The sequence below is a fragment of the Cygnus atratus genome, chromosome 14, assembly GCF_013377495.2.
Source record: "Cygnus atratus isolate AKBS03 ecotype Queensland, Australia chromosome 14, CAtr_DNAZoo_HiC_assembly, whole genome shotgun sequence".
Lineage (NCBI taxonomy): Eukaryota > Metazoa > Chordata > Aves > Anseriformes > Anatidae > Cygnus > Cygnus atratus.
The window spans coordinates 18548478-18565804 of NC_066375.1; the positions used below are offsets into that span (position 1 = coordinate 18548478).

The 17327-nt window shown below is 36.2% G+C and overlaps 1 protein-coding gene across 4 annotated transcripts in view; it reads right to left on the reverse strand.

The window, feature by feature from the left end:
* Positions 1–12940: 12940 nt before the first annotated feature.
* GABRA1 (gamma-aminobutyric acid type A receptor subunit alpha1) overlaps positions 12941–17327 on the reverse strand; it is a 42253-nt gene continuing 37866 nt past the window's right edge. For 3 of the 4 annotated variants that reach the window (XM_050713621.1, XM_050713622.1, XM_035563966.2), the window contains one exon: positions 12947–15761. In XM_050713621.1, the coding sequence (XP_050569578.1) occupies positions 15453–15761 (309 nt within the window). In that variant the 3' untranslated portion in view covers positions 12947–15452. Of the gene's footprint in view, positions 15762–17327 lie in introns of all 4 variants that reach the window. The other variant, XM_035563967.2, reaches the window with a different exon arrangement.

Below are 17327 nucleotides of genomic sequence, written 5' to 3' on the forward strand. Positions count from 1 at the left end.
TCTAACTCAATAGATTAACCCTATAATCCACTTTTTTCTAGTCATACCAGCCTTCAATAGTTCTGACCTTTGTCTGGAAAACTCAGTAAAACCACACAGTGCTTCAGCCTGTGCTTGTACAACACCTGCTGCAGTGCAGAATGGGCTGTGGTTATGATACAAATAATAAGAGGAGAAAGGATGAATAATCTCAGGGATTAATTATGAGTCATTTGGGAGGAATAAGTGGCAGTTCCTGCTAACCCCACTTTGAATGAATACAAATATTATGTTGTCATATGTCTGGCACTCTTAATTTTAGGAATTTTCAATTTCAGGAATACCATATTTCTTTTATTTTTGTTCTTAAAAAGTGCATTTCACTTATTTCCTTTTTTTCTTTGCATATGCTGTCTTCAATATTTTAAGCTATTTCAGAGATTCCTTTTGAAGCATTTTTTTTTTTTGAAGTCATTTAATTTTTCATTCCTGGATGATGGCAGTTACCTATAAGTTTCAGTAGATATTTCTATTATGGAAAACTGGCTATTTCTTTCCATGCCGGGCTTAAAAAATCAATAAAGTAGTATATGCAATGACAAAAATTCGCAGTGAACTAACAGCTTGATTACTTACCAAAATTGTTTTCTATGGCTTTTTGTTCCCTGGTCTGTTTAGACATCTGTTGTATGGAATCCTGATTATGAACCAATCTGACAGCTGTCACTCACAAGCTACTTGGAGTGTAACTGTGCAAAGAACTTAGTTCTTGTTGTATGTTGAAGAAAATGCATTAGAACTAACCTTCACTTCTGTTACTTTTAGGTCAAAATTAGCAGAACTGTTAAATTTGTAGTAGTATCTGTGATTATGTTTTTAGTTATGTTCATATTCTGTAAAATACATGATTTAAAAAAAATAGGGAAAGGAAGTCCCTGAAGTACTAAGTGAAGTACTAATTTTCCATTTATCAATAAGTGTAGGGAATAGAAATAACTATTTTTTAAAAAAAAAAATTTACTTGGGACAGGGAGAGAAGAACAAAACAAGAACAAGTGGTATGAATTATATATCCTGGGTGTGACAGATACAGTATTGTATGGAGATGACGCTGGGCGATGCTCAGATCTGCTTCTCATTCTGATATTGATCTGTTCTCTTACCTGTGTGTCTGGTTCTTCCTTCAGACTTCCTTTTGCTTAGTTAGTGCTGGTTTCTTCAAAACCTGTCGTTGAAACAGTCACTGTACCAACAAAGCTACAGCATTGTCTGGGGGCTCTGAGCTATATGGAGTGCTAACAAAATAAAGTTCCTTCCAAGGGGGACCAGATGTCTTTCAGATATTGAAAAAAGTATTTCCAAATTTCTTAACTGTGATTAACTGATCATTGACCAATATGACGTACAATGAGGGCTCCCAGACCAGTTTGCTTATGTGTTTCTCAGCAGTCTGAATTAAGAAAAAATTAGCCCTTCCGGGTTCACGCTTGGCCTGTTGAAAAGATGTGGTGATGAGGCAGATTAATTTCCTTCACTTTGGATTAGGATTGGGAGCTTTCTGATAAGCAATAATTCTACCTTTAAAGAAAATATCCCAGTGGGCGTATTAATTTGAATTTGCTATATAATATTTATCTGTCTAGTTAACTGGCTTGATTATCACTTCATAATGAAACAGGTAACATAATTTTCTGTTTCATTGTCTGACCTACTGTACAGACTTTCCTTGTTCTTGCCACTGCATTTTAAACTTTCCTGTTGGAGACGTCTTTTTTTTTTTAAGTGTATTTTAAAAATTAATTCTGATTAGTATTACATAATGTGATGTACATTTAGGTATGCTGCTCAGGCACTCCTGGGTCACCTCTTTTTCATTCCTTGTCTCAATTTTCTCATTTGGGGTGAACAGTATTACTGCATTTACATCATAGTGCTGTAGGTGGCAAAATGGACACCACCATCAATACTTTTTCTTACTTATATTCCCTTTCTGTCTCTCTGGAGCTTTGCTTCTGATTTTTATGTTCCTCCTCCATGACAGCAGTGCATTGTATTCAAGCCTGTACATTTTCAGTAGTAACTCCCAAATCCCTACCCTGGTCAGTATGCAGCAGCCTAAGCCTAAATGTCACATCAGAATCTTTCTAATTTCCATTTATTTTACTTTTCCAGTTCTGGCTTGGAGGTTTTCCTTTTATTGCTAAATGAAAGGCTACTAATACCTGCAATCATCCGCAATTTCCATCATATAAACCCAGGAAGTAAAATGATACTGTAATCCACTTCCAATCATGTTACAACAATCCTCATTAACTGAGGCTTGGTCTTCAATCACCTCATAAGATTATGAAGATGGATTTTTGCTTAAAAACTACCACCCTAGTTGAAAATATTACTTTGCTGAAAGCCTCACTTGTGTGCTGGAATTGGGCTGGGATACAGTATTTTTTCACGCATGACTCAGCAACGTACTCACAACCTGTGAACTGTTTCACATTACTCAAATCTCTGCTCAGTGCTGAGGTGCAAAAAGCCCACAGCTATAACCCACGTAATTTTAAACTCTGAATGCATAAGGGTCTAAAGTTGGATGGTTGAAACTGATTTTCCTAATTAGGGCTGCAGTTTCTCATTAGATCTTTTGGCCAGGTAGGAGGTGATAGTGGCAATTATCTTGATTGAAGTGCAGCTTTTTCTTTTTTCTCCAGATGTCTTTCTTCCAAATGAATCTGGAATTAAATTCAATTGTATGCTGGCTCAATTCCTACAATAACAAAAGTTTTATGATGTAGCTGGAGAGGGGCCTGATTACTTAGATAAAATCACTGCTTAGATCTTGGTTTCTCAACATGAACTGAAAATGAAGACGTACAAATACGTTCCAGGACTTTACTATTTAGCTGTACAGTAACATCTTCTGATTTCTTTACCAGGGAATGGGATTTTGTTCTCTCTTTCTGATGCAGCCTTTTTGAATCTTCAGTTTCTTGCACATAGGGCTTTTTCACTTTATAGTATTTTTTTTTCTAGTCAAATCTTTAAAATCCAGTACTGTGCTGCTTATTTTCCTTGACAGGCCTCACTGCTCATTGTTTTGCCATTTGTACATAGTATGTTTTTATACTATTCCAGAATCACAAGGAAGACTTAGCAGAAAAAAATCATTTTATATAGCAGAATATATCCAACACTTACAATAAGTTTTATTAATTTCAGGGAACTTTTTTTTTTTTTGTCAGCTATTCATTTTCTGTGAATCATTTGATACTGTATTAATAATACTACACTATCAATCTTGCATTTAAGTCATCGTATTTAGACTTTCACATTTCTTTTCATAGCATATTCTATCCTTTATTCACTTGGAAATAAAATTCTTACAATTTCTCATCAGTTCTTTTAGAGCAAGAATATATTGCTCAAAGTCAAGTACATCTGTATCTTTAAAAGTCTGCAGAAAAAAAAAAAGTGAGCACAGCCAGATTTTGATATTCCAGTATTTAACAAGCTATTTCTCATAGAATCATAGAATGGCTTGGATTGGAAGGGACCTTAAAGATCATCTAACTCCAACCCCGCTGCCGTAGGTGGGGATGCTACCCACTATGGTGAGAAATGTTATCCTGTGTTATAATACTAAGAAGCTTATTGTTTGAAGACCTTATATAGCACCAACTATAAATCAGTCAAAGAGAGGTGACTGCTGCTTTTTTACAGTGACAGACATGCTATATCTCATATCACACATGAATTAACTCTTTTTGGCGAGGTAATTTTGGTCATATGTCATAATATTTCTCAGAAGGAAAAAAAGCTTCTAAAAGCTTATTTTTTGTCAAATACCAAGACACTTAATTAGAGATAAGGTGTTCAGAATGGGGTGGGGGCAGTAGCTACTTATTGCTTTGTGTTTTATTGTCTACTTTGAACAGGTCAGAGTTAACTAAGCATTTTTTTAGGTATTTAGGCCATACACAGTTGTTACAAGTCACAGCCATGAGGCTCTGTTGTCCTGGGACTATTGCTTTCTAGTCCTGACACAGGTTGTCTGCAGCTACACAATGTTTCCACAACCTCTGTGTTTTTTATCCAACAGTCCTTATAGCATAATACAATCCATCATCTCAGTTTTGTCCCGAGTCCATTCCCTATAGCTAGTCCTTACAACTCAGCAAAAGGAAGAATGAAACAAAAGCATGTAATTAAAACTTTAGCAAATTAGAGGGTATCAGAAAGAAATTCTAGTTCAAGTAATACCACACAGAACTGTGTAATTTTGCCAACATGGTGTGAGACCCAAATTTGTTCAGACAACCCCATTTTAGTGTTTCTTACGAGATAAGGATGAGATACCTGGTGATCATATGCTCAGCCATCGTGTTTGGCCACGTTAACTTTCATAGTTCAAATGATTTGACTCTACCTAGGTGAACATAGCTTGAAAAACAGGTTTTGAGAAAAATCAGAAGACCTTCAAACCCAATATACCTCTAAGACCATTATCTTAAGAAGCAAGGAGGAAGATGGCAAATTAGAGTAGTAAAGCAGAATGCAGAGCTCTACCTCTATTGTAGGTTGCAATAAGCCTTTTAAAGCCTTTTAGAATCAGGCTTCCAGGATAGGGATGTAATTGATTCACACATATGAATAACTTGCCAGTTTTCTCCATGGGAAATTGGAACCGAGATCTGGGGTTACTCATGGGGTGCTACTCTAAATGCTAGCTCATTTAGAATTGTGGTCACAGCTCAGACCACAGATTTAGAGAGATTCTCCACAGCTGTGCCTGTGTTCACAGTTTACTCAGCCAATGCATTCACAGCAAATCAGAGGTATACTCTAGCTGGGTAGAAGAAATGGTGTTGGAAGGTAGATCGGCCTCAAGGGTTGTCATGCCTGTGTCTCAGTGGCACTGTGCAGTTATACTCAAGCACGCTCTTTGTAGGTACTGAAGATACTTAAATATACTAAACAAGAATAAACACCAGATCAGAAAAATTACTTTTAGGGTATCTTACCCTGTTATCAAAACGTTAATAATTACAACCTGACAAATAAGGAAGGTTTTCAGGATATGTGTTCTGCTGCGCCACTGAAGTCTATGAAAAGAAATTCATAAACTTACTAAATAAAATTTAATCAAAATCACCATACTAGCAGCTGCCAAGTAGTGGGATGTTGTACCTGACCTGAAGTGGATGCTAAACCCCAAACTTTCCATTTATTTCATGAAGTTTAGTAGGAAAATGGCACCGTTTACACTTCTCAAGAGATTATGTAAAATAGCATAATTTGCATGAAGGCTGTTGTGTTAGTAGGTAACTAGACAATAAAGTTTAAGCAAGTACAAATGAACACTGAAGCTAAGGATGAGAGAAGAACCAGTTGAAATTAGGGAGGAATTTAACACACACACGTGTGTGTATTTATATATAATATCTGTATCTCTATACTTATAAACTATTAACAGTATTCTAATCAATTGATTACAGGGTTAGTGTTGTTTCATTAGGGTTGAGAGAGCCCAAATCATCCCCTAATCTGAGCTCCAAATATACATATTTAATACTAAGGTATTTTGACCAAAGGACATTCTGCCCTTGGCTAATTCCCAGAGATGATGCAAATTTGCCTAAGGGTCAGAATGTTTTACACTTCCTCTAATATTAGCCATAGAAATATCATAGTGTATTTTGTACAGATATACTCTACCACTTTTTCCCTGAGCAAATAATGAGGAGCAATGGAGGAAAAAAAAAAAGTATATCTTATGGCAAGTCACAAAGAATAAGAGCTTATATTTACTGAAAAGCAGCCTCACAGTATTGTTCCTGGAAGACTCCAATGCCATAAGGCAACTGGTTGTATTTAGTAATCTTCTGCATCAGTAGCTTTGCCTTTTGGGCTCCGAGATTGATTTTCCTTATCTTGGCACATCTTTACAGCTATGTCCCTTGACCTATTGCACTGCACTTGCCAGTAGTGGCGTGAGTAGCAGAAGAAATGCAAGTCAGACTGGTGATTTCTGAGACTTCAGGGCTAGCAGTTTCATGAGTAAACAGAGTTGAGGCATTTCTTTTGAAATATGCTACGGCTGGAAATCGGTCACCCAAAAAGCAGTTCAGATTTCAGAAACTTTCCTCTTCATGGAGAAATCCCCTGTGAGTAGAAATGTGTCTACCCTCTAAGTGCTCAACTCCTAGTAGTTTTGAACATATTTTAGAATTCTGCTAAAGACTTTATAAACTATGTGAGAGCCATCTGTCTCAACCCCCTCACTGTCCCCCTCCCCTTTTTTTATTACAGAGACTTGCTGGGATAAAAAAAGCCTCCACAAAATGTATTCCTGTTTTATTTAAAATTTCTTAAAACTGTCTTAAGCCATGCTATTCTCTTGTATACTATTCAGTCATGTGGGGCAATAGCTTCTGTGAGGATTGTTGACCCGTGTTTGGGGCCACAAGGGGGAACAGAACTGTTTCTTTTAGCCTTATTTTTTTAATGGTGTCCTTGTGATGAGACCACAGAGGCAGCCCCATGCCAGGTTTTAGGATTTTCCACAGAAACCTGTGGCTGGTGTGATCCTGCCCTGTGCTGGGTTGCTCCTGTTTGGCCATGGCCGGGGGAAGCTGGGCGGTGTGGGGGCTGGCGGCCCAGGCCACTCTGGGTTCCTGGCTACTGCTGAAGCCCTGACCAGACCTGGAATCACAAAGAAGCAGATCTGACAGCTGTGACATTGCCTTCTGCCCTGATATACAAATGCATGTGTCCACTGTTTGCCAACCTTGCTTGGCCTGTGTTGTGCTGCTTCACCTCTCACTTTGCAGCCTCCTTGTCTTCAGTTCCTTCTGGTCCTGTATAGGCCAAGTTTCTCCATGTCCTTTTTTTTTTTGTTGTTGTTGTTGTTTTTTGTTTTTTTGTTTGTTTTCCCCCGCTATGAACACTTATGAGAACAGCATGTCCATTCCTATAACTGTGCATAGGGCTAGAACCCTTTGTGTAGTGCTTGAAGTAATGGAGTTGAAATCTCAGGCAAGTTTTTCTCTGTTACAGTACAAAAACTAGTAATAATAGAAACAAGGTATATTTTTGGTCTGGGTTTGGGGGCGTATTACAAATCAGTTTCTGCTGTGTTGGTTTTCTGTTCAAGCTGTTGACCTTGAAGCAAGCTTTCGTTACTTCACTGATGCACACTGTCCAGACACAGTTATGATGTGAAGTGGATGATTATTTGCACTGACCATGGTTTCAGATACCATCAGTCTTTATATCTTTTAAACATACTTTCCAAGCTATTAAATGTTAGATATAATAAAACAAAATAATAGCTAATAACCCATCTAGCTTGCCTGCTATACAGAGGTATAATTGCTTGTCTGACATTTTTTAGAGCCAATATTTACCTTTATCACTGGTAAGTGTCTCCTGAGACTTATTATTCTTGTAATTCCCATTAAGAGGCAGTAGTAAAGCAGCCTGTTGTCTTACAACTGTTGTTGTCAAATACATGGTTTAGTAATAAATATGTCAGATCATGCTATATCAGAGAATTATTATTTATCTCTATACATTTATAAATAAATGAATCATGTTTGTTTATAGACTTCTTTCCACTTAGTTCTTGCAGTGGCCAGATAGAATCGCATTTCTTCAGATGAGCTTCAAGAAATATGACCATATACTACTTTCTACCCTTTGAGCCTAAGGCTGTAAAAAAAAATAACGTTCTTACTTTTTATAAGTCCTACTTTGCAATGGACCGAGAATGCCCTTTAAGTTGAGGGGAGGGGGGAAGCACTGAAGTATAAATATCAGGTCTAGAATAACGTGAAAGGCCTATTTCACAAAATTGAGTTAACTTGTTACTTCGACTTCTGTTATCAAGGTGTGATGCAAGAAGGTTATGATTAGCTTGTGTTTCTAATTTGATCTATGGCTCCGCACAGTTCTATGGCAACCCTCAATATCAGTCTTCCAGTTCTGCTTTATAATTTAAAAAAACTTTGAGAGTGGCATGAACACAACTAGAATTTTTTCTCTTTCAGACACCTGAGACACAGGTTTCTGTGGCATGCCAGTGTAGTATTCATGGCACTGTTCCTGTGCCTACCTGAATAAGATTTTTAGCCCATGCCCTGGCAAAATACAAACTAAGAAAATCATCAGCTGAACTTGCTGCAATGTCAAATTCTCTGCTTTCTGTTGCTTTCTCTTAAATATTATTTAGCAGCATAGTATGCTTTAAAAGTCATTCTGTGTATGGCTAGAAATATCAAGTAAGCTTTTCAAAAGCACCCAATGCTGGTTTTATTCTTCTCTTACCACTTCAAAGGATTTTTGTTATGTTATAAAATACTTTTGCTAGGACAAGACCAATTCGTTCTAGGAGGAATTCTGTCTAGGAGGTGTGTGAAGCTGTCGATAGTCAGGACTAAAGCTGGAACAAACATCTAAATGTGAATTTCTGGTTTACCAGGTTTCTATAGTATCCACAATCATCTTTCTGTTCTGTTTCAATATTATAAAAACTGATCTGCTCAACTTGTAAACTTCTAATGACGGGAGTTGCAAGCAAAAAATCCTTCCATTCAAAAACCAGAATGGAAGTGGACACTCTCAGCCCTGCTACCTCCCTTAGAAAAGGCGGCCAAGGAAGATTAGAGGCATTTACAAATAAACATAACCATTGAGATTCAGTAACTCAATGACCAGGGAACAACTCCTATTCTTTCTTAGAAGTGTGCTACTAAAATCATGGCTGAGAAGCTCTGGAATTATCTTGTGGAACTTCAAAAAAGACTTTCCTCTGCTGGGAATCTGGTGGTATCTTTTAATCTGGCATTTACATATGGATGTAAAAGAAGCATATTCAGGTGTGAAAATTCTGGCTTTGCAGCTATCTAAATATACCAGTGTATATATATTACTCATAATACACAGCGTATCCTTTTAAACTGTTGAAATAGTTGTGTTCATTTGTTTTCTGTGCCTTGCTGCAGAAGAGACACTTAGGAGAGAAGATAATTGCAAACAAGCTGGTAAACGCCCTGATGACCCAAGGACACATTTTGCTCAGTCTAAATTAGCCCAGCTCTTTACAAATCAAGCAAACTAGGGAGGAGATGATGGAAATATGCAGAAATCAGCAGGCTGACTTACAGTAGGTGTTGTTTTCAGAATAGCTGTGCATAGCATATTTTTTTCTTCAAAGCTTGCTTTAGCTGTCTGGTATAAATGAAGAAGCAAAATCCTATCAAGCCCTCGCTTTTACATTAATCTGCATATTATTTTGTTGTCTCCATGAGGCTTAGCTGAACATTATGAGTAGTTAAAAATTGTTTCATACTGCCATATTAGAGCTGTTTTATGTAAGACTCCCACACTGTTATTTCCTGGGATGCGCACAACTACCTTTTGGGAACTGCGTCCTTCATATCTCCATGCCTGCCTTAGCCTCCCCAACAGGAAAGAAAGGAAGCTGAATTTCATGGGTGGCTTTTTTGCTTGTTTTTAGAGAAACAACATCAAAGGGGAAAAAAAAATAAGTCTAAAAGGACTACTGAAACTAGTGAAATTGTACCATTTTCATCCAAAAAGTAGGTGGTGTCTTTTGTTGCTTAAAACCCGTTCCAAAATGTTAATTTGCTTAAATTTTGGCCCCTATGGCTGGTCCTAACAATTGGCAGAGATATCTTACTTCTTTCTCTATTAGTTCTTTCCCTTATTGAAAAGGTGCATTCATTTAAAATGAGCCTTGTCTACTATGATTTTTTTCTGTTTTTGTAAGATACTTCTTTTTTAAAAAGGTAAATTCAAGACGAAAATAAGGATCTTTCTATTGTAGACTCACTTGTTTTATTTGTGATTTTAGATGACCATGAAATATTTTTTGTTTCATTCTTTTTGATGGAGTTTTTCATATCCTTGTGGAAAACTTGTTACATTAATAAATGTCTACAAGGGAGAAAAAAATCCTAGAGGCCTATAAATGACTTATTTAGAAGTGGTGTTTTGCTGTTGCAAGCAGTAGTCAAATAGGAGCTTTAAGTTTTTGGTGTCTTTTCTGTTTTTAAGCAATTTAAATTAATTCCCTAGCAGGGGGATGTAAAACAATGATGTGGTAAAGCAATCGTGATTGTGCTTTCAATCAGATGGTGCTTTCTGGGCAGCAATCAGCAAACTGCTTCTAGCCAAATTCAGTATCATAGTCCTAGTTCAGGTCTTAGGCTTGTTCAACTTGAGTTTAATTGTGTCCTTTGTATATGAAAGCACTTGGAAAGAAATTTGTCCTATCTGTTTGTACTCAAATGTCCTTGTTTGGAGCCAGAGTCCACCAAATACATCTTTCCTCACTTGAGACTACATTTAAAAATCAGTGTCATATGGTCAGTCTGAAGAAGGTTTTTTAGGGAGGTCACGTCTCTAGTTTTTGGGTGAAATTCCTGTAACAGACAGCTGTGCTGCAAGTGTTGAATCTACTCACAGCATCTTCAAATGCCCTAGAGCAATTGAATCAAATGAGTTTATCAGCAGCTGTGAAGTCATCCTGCCTGTTGGGATGGGCCTGTAGGCTGAGTGAATGAGCCTACAGAAACTTGTCATTTGGAGGCTTTTACCTCTCTCATTGTATTGTACAGTTTGTAATCAGATGTAACCTGACAGCAACAGCTTGACAAGCTGATAATACACTTCACTAGCAAAATTCATGTGCTAGGAATGCAAACACATTTATATTTAAGCTGTCTTCTTTATGCATAGTAAGTCTTTATTTTTTTCCCTTGTGGATCTATTACAGAAAGTCTGAGATCTTGAGTTTTTTATCTTTTGAAATGTGGCTGATATTTTTCCAGCCTCTAAGAAAAAGTTAAACTTTCCCCTGTCACACTAATTTATTTGGACAGTCATTTGGATCCAAAGCCAAAGCTGAAAGAATTTCTTTTATTATTTGCTCCCTGAAGCATGTGTGCCCCATTTTCTGACTGTTAGTGTTTCATAAGCTTTTATTATTTGCCATATTGGTGGAGAATAGGAGGAGCTAAAGAGAAAAGGAAATCAGTTTTTCTCAGGTTACCCATCTGTCAATCCAAGCAAAAGAATATAATTAGAAAGGATTTTTTTTTGTGGTTTTGCTTGACTCTCCCAATATTAAACATCCCATCAAAATGTCAAAGATGTTCTTCACCTTTGTTTAACCTGTCAATAGGTGTGGCTAATGCACATGCATTTCTGTGACTAAGGCTGTATGAAGTATGGCTGCCCTTTGACACTGACTGCTTGGGCTGTTGAACCAAATGGCTACCAGGTTGCTGACGGATGCTTCAGCTAAGCGCAGGTATGCGCTTTGACAGCGAGTGAGACTTATTCCCTCAGCCAGACTTGTTCAGCCTGCTGTACTAGTGTGACGTTAAGTGTAGCAGTCCTGAATTACCACTTGTGATTCTGATAATGTGATCGACCCCAGAAGATCAAAACAAGCAGAATGTACATCAAAAAAGGTTTCTTTCTGTAACCTAATGATTAGGTTATCCTGGCCTGTGGACACGGACTCCTTCATCATCTCTCCATTTCCACGAGAGGTGGCTTATGACTGAGAGATAAAACATTTTATCCTCTGCCAATAAATAGGGTTACAGGAGGCACAAGCAGGTTTCAAATTGAGCTAATCTTGTTCTACATTTTTTCAGTAGCTTCCAGGGACAATCCCAGAAAAAATAGAGGATTTTCCCCTATTGATGTAATATCATAGAGCAATGCCATGTCGGGGTGTCGTGCTGGACTGTCTGGTGACTGAATTTACCATCTGGCAGAGCTGTTCTTCCACTCTGTGAGGCTGAATGGTGCTATATGTTTTTCTCTGAGTCAAGTCCTGTTTCATCTTTGTATTTTTCACTCATTTTACTCAAGTTCTGTCCAAGAATGTCTGAGCGGTGATAAAGGAGATGGGGGAGTCTTCATGTATGCTTTGCATCTGGCATGTGAACACAGGAGGTGGATGTTCAGTGTCACTTGCCACTTCCCTACTCCTCCAGAAAATCCTGTGTGGGTTTCCATAGGGATTCGGCTCTGCGTAGTTAGGAGGAGGCAAGGAACAGGGATTCAGACTGCATTATCCTCATTCAATATAGAGGAAAGCAGAATAATTAGTTTCGTTTTTTTCTTTTGTGTTCTTTGTTTTTTTTTTGCCCATATTAATGCTATCTTTCCTTCTATTTTGATAAGTTGTTTTGTGAGACTCAGTTTCTTAAGAATGCTATAAATATTGTTATATACGTTTATGAGTCTTTCCTGCTTTGGTTCCTTTGAAAAATGCCTGCCACTGGTTTTTTCTGTTTCTGTTTCTCTACATAAGAGTATGAGGCTTACTCCCAGGACCTTGCCCAAGAAAATTTGAGGGCTGAGTGCACTTGAATTACTTTTCCTGTATCTGGTATTCTTCTATGTGGAAAAGAAAGACTGGAGTGTTTTTAAGCTATACATACACATGTCTAAATGCTATCCCCATAACTCATTAAATAAGTGAAATAGTGTTATTTTATACCACCTGAGGTCCTGTCCTGACAGTCTTTCTTAGACCTTAGATCTGTATTTATACGACATCTATAATAAAAAGATCCACATCTTTACTAATGGTTTATCGGCCACTTTAGGTGGGAGAGAGCATATTTTATTCTCTTTCCACCACATATCATATTCATTGTTGTGGTACTAAACCTCACCAATTGTTCATCAGATTCAATTTATTGCTTTACTGGAAATACGTTATGTAGACTGAATGATATTTTTTGAAAGTCAAATCAGATTTTGGAAATATTCCTGTTGAAAACACTGAACAGAAAAATTACATCCATTAAACTGCATTCATTACCAAATCTACGAAAAGTTTTTGAATGAATAGCAGTTTATAAAGCAATGTGTTGTAAAAAGCAGTAACTAAAGAAAACCAAAGTAAAACATTCACTTTCATTATTGAACATTTTTAGCTTTATTATTATAATAGAATTACAGTCTGACATAAAATAAAGAGCTTTTGCTAAACTCTGTAAAGCAATACATGCTTCTGCCATAAACAACCTCTATTAGATTTAGGTTTTATTGCCACATCACTGCACTGAGGTGCAATAAACATTCAATGTCATCTTTTTAAAATTATCCCAGGAGTAAACAGAAACTGTCCTCTATAAGAGTGTATCATTATTTTCAAGGAAGACTTACTATTATTACATGGTTTAGCAAAGCACTGTAAAAAAGCTACATAGAATACCTTGTCTTTGATAAACTCTGCAATCAAGTTTGTACAGTATAATACTATTGGCATAGACTAACAAACTAAGAGGTGATATTATGCAGTCATTGCATAGCAAAAAGCAGACTAATTAAGTAATATTCACATCTAATGTGCAAAATGCAGACCAAAAGGTAGCTATGAATTACTAGGAGGATAAAATGCCCTAAATGAACACACTAGTTTAACGCCAAAAATAACAAGATAAACAAGTACACTGAAGTTAAAGAGCCATAGTTTATTTTTTTCTATACATATATCTACACATGATACCAGAAGATGAAAACATCCCCTTTCAATAAGATCCAATCAGATAATTTATCAAGTTTAGACAGGACTAGATGTTAGACAGTGAAGCATTAAAAAGAACCAACCAAACAAACAAAAACCAACAAAAAACACTAAATAAAACAGTAACTATTTCCATTTTTTTTTTAACGTAGAGAATGTCAACTTTCTGATTTATTGAGAAAGTTTATAAAACATTGCCTGAAACACGACTATGAAATTTGATTCTCATTCGCAGTTTCTCTGGAGGTCCATGTAGTATTGTTTTAAAATTCATTCTGTACCATGTATTATGGTTTTTGAATTGATGCTTGCACCACCATTCTTCCCATCTCTTTGAAAAATCTTTATCTGAAGTTTTATTTCTAAGAATCAGCAATAGGAATACTGTCTAGATTTTTTTAAGGGAGCACAGTACCCGCAAAATGGACATCTTGTATTTAAAGCCCTTACATATTGTTCCTACAAATATATTGCTACAGTAAAAATGAAATGTTATAAGTTTACTCAATAAAATCTATTTTCCTGTACATTCTTTTCTGTATGACTTTTTTTGTATTTAATGCTACATATATTACATCACTTATTGTAACAGTTATGTATCAGCAAATATAGCAGTAATATACAGATGAACTTCTGTCTTAATATTTCATCATTTTTACCTACCAAATATAATCCCATTCTTTATTATTTATGCATGACCTGAGCAGACCAGTCGTTAATCTAATAGTAAACATCAGATGACATTGTCAAATTGCAAGCTACTGTACACTTAACCACTTTACAAATGGAAATAATTCCAAGCACTTTCTATGTATTTTTTAGGCTTTCCAGTACCAATACTTTTTTCTTCATCTAGGCTCTAAATATGTTTTATTGAGCATTAGGTAACATATTAAGAGCTAAGAGGTGAATCCTAAATGATGTTTTAAGATCAAAACTTTAAAAAAATTATAAAAAAAAAAAAGAAATGTACAATCTCATGCTGCGTATTTACATATATTATTTAAATACTATATTTTGTCTTTCTGCTATCCATAAATTTCAATCTAAAGCTTTTTTTAATGTATCATTTTATAAAAGAATACATTCAACATATCTAGAGCTTGTGATTTTTTTAACTTTCTAAAACATAGTGATGAATAAAACCTATCTGTAAAAGCATCCAGGATTTGTTTGGATTACACAGGAGATAGAGGGGACTTGGGATATGCACTTGATTGTGCAACTTGTTTTAAATCTAGTCTAGGGACAACTTAATGCTTAGAACAAGACTGCAGTAAGACAGCAGATTAAAGCATTTGTTACCATTAGATCTTATGTGCTATACAGTGATAAACTGTACCTACAGTGAATAATTTCCCTTTTTCTTTAAAGACCATTTAATATTATAAATCAGGTGGTTTGGAGTATAGAAGGGACGAAGGATTAGGAAAATAACATTTTATGTTATTTCAGCAAGGATTCGGCAAATGGGAAGCTTTACATCCTTGAAAAGATTATAAACAGTGGTTGAATGGTACAGCATAGTATATGCAACATGGACTTTGTAAAGAATATTATCCTGCTCCTCACAATCCATTGAATAAAAATATCTTTTTCATGTCCATATACAATATCTGTTGGGGACAGTCAGTACTTAAGGTATCTAAAATGCTTTTCTTTTTCATTATTAGATCTTTCCCTTTTCAAGAGTCAGTTTGTTAAATTATATAGCATATATCCTTCTCTCCCTTGGACACTGGGTTTTTACATATACGGATATATTTTACTTCTGGTTAAATGAAGAAACCTTTATTTTCTTTAAGACAGAGGCAATGAAGCATATGGGAATTACTGTGTGTGAAAACGGGAAGCAATTCCCAGAGCAAAAGACAAAACAGAGCTAGATGAATAAATGAGGTTATTGGTGGGGAGTTGGGGCTTTTAACTGGGGCTCCCGGTTTAAATAGGTAGCCCAATAGACTAAATTAAAGATTCCAAAAAGCAATGGGAAGGCTATTCTTGATAGTCGATCAATTTTGCTGACGCTGTTAAAAGTTTTCTTGGGTTCTGCAGGTTTTGCTTCTGGCTTAACTTCTTTGGGCTCTATCGTTGCACTTTTAGCAATGGTTGCCAGCCCAGGGTCCCTTGCAATATTAGGGGTGTAGCTTGTAGCTGCAGCTGTGTATGTGTTATTTTTCTTAATGAGAGGATCCTTCACTTTCTTTGGCTGAAAAAAGAAGAAAATATTTTACTCTTACTGTTTTCTTGATAGATAACAAACTGAAAAAGCACCATGAACTTTTGCAACAAAAGAAGTTTACACCACAAATTGTGATAGGCTCTAAGTAAGAAGCTAATATTTGGGCACATGACTCATGCAAAATATTTAGATGAAGACATGGACAGAATCATCAGTCTGGATTACTTGTATTAGTTAAACCGACGTATGTGATTGATAAACTATAATGAGGACTTGTACTGGTAGCTAGGCTTACTGATACACAAAATTACCTTTAATGGTAATTAGCAGTGATGATCGACTCAGAATTCAACATTGCCTTAATCAACTGTGCTACCTGACCAGGCCAAAAACTTTAAAAGACACTTAGTTTTTAAATGTAGCTTTCCAATGTTTAGACAAATAATGTTTTTTATAATGCATTCTAACACAGTTCATACATAAAAATACGCAATAAATATATAATGTGATCGTGCACTAAAAGAGTGAATTATTTAGAAATAGGCAAATCTACTAGTCTTTTTACATTAAGGTTACATGCCAGAAGCATATGAATTAAGGAAAACAAAGCTGAAGTTCATGTTTGAGTGTTACAACTGGTTCGTAATGGATGAAATGTCATTCTGAATATAGGGCCCTAAATAGCTGTTCAATTTTTTAGCTATCTAGTGTGGTATAGACCCAGTACACCTACCTGTATTGCTAAAGCAAGAACGTGTTGAAAAGCTTTCAGTGGAGAACTTACTGGAAAGAGTATCTAGATTTTCAAATGGGTCCTTGTGTTTTCTAGTATTTTACTTGTGAGAGAAAAAAAAAAGTTTTGTGTGGGGATGTCAGCTGGAATTCAACTGTCCAGGCTGCAGACAGTCTGAACCCTTCTTCCAGCACTGCACAAGGATATAGAGAAGAGATATACTAGATTGATAAGGAGGTGTAAAGAGAAGCACCATTTATGAGAAAACAGATTAAAAAAAAAAACAGAGGGAGCTTAGAAAATCATTAGGCAGTGATTGCCCCAAAAAGCTAAAGCAAATGTTGATGATTTAGTCCTCTAGAAGGCAAATAATAATGCTAGGTGTGATTTTTTATTACATTATTTCACTAAACAGCAAGCATAATTCTGTTTTCAAGCTGCAGCTATCCCAGGGAGGGAGTGGTTTTTGGTTTTTTGTTTTACTATTTATAACAGATCAACTACAGATTTATAGCTGTATAAACAAGCCAGTAGGTTGGCTTTAGTATAAAAAGAAAAAAAAAATCTTGTTCAAGTGATGAACATTTAAGGAAGCAGAAGGGTTCCTGCAGGATACCTGAGAGCGTGCAGAAAAGCTGCAAAAGCATCTGGACAAGTGGATAGAGGCTTGTAGAAGCATGACATAGAGTCCTATGCAGGAAGGAAACGTAGGCTGAATATTGCGTATTTACTGTTGTGTTTTTTTGTTTTTGTTTTGTTTTTCCTGAAAATAATAGTTTTATTTGAAACAGATTAAGTGGCTGGTTATAGTAACTTATGCTACCAGGTAGGCTATGTTCAAAAGGCAATATTTAATATTC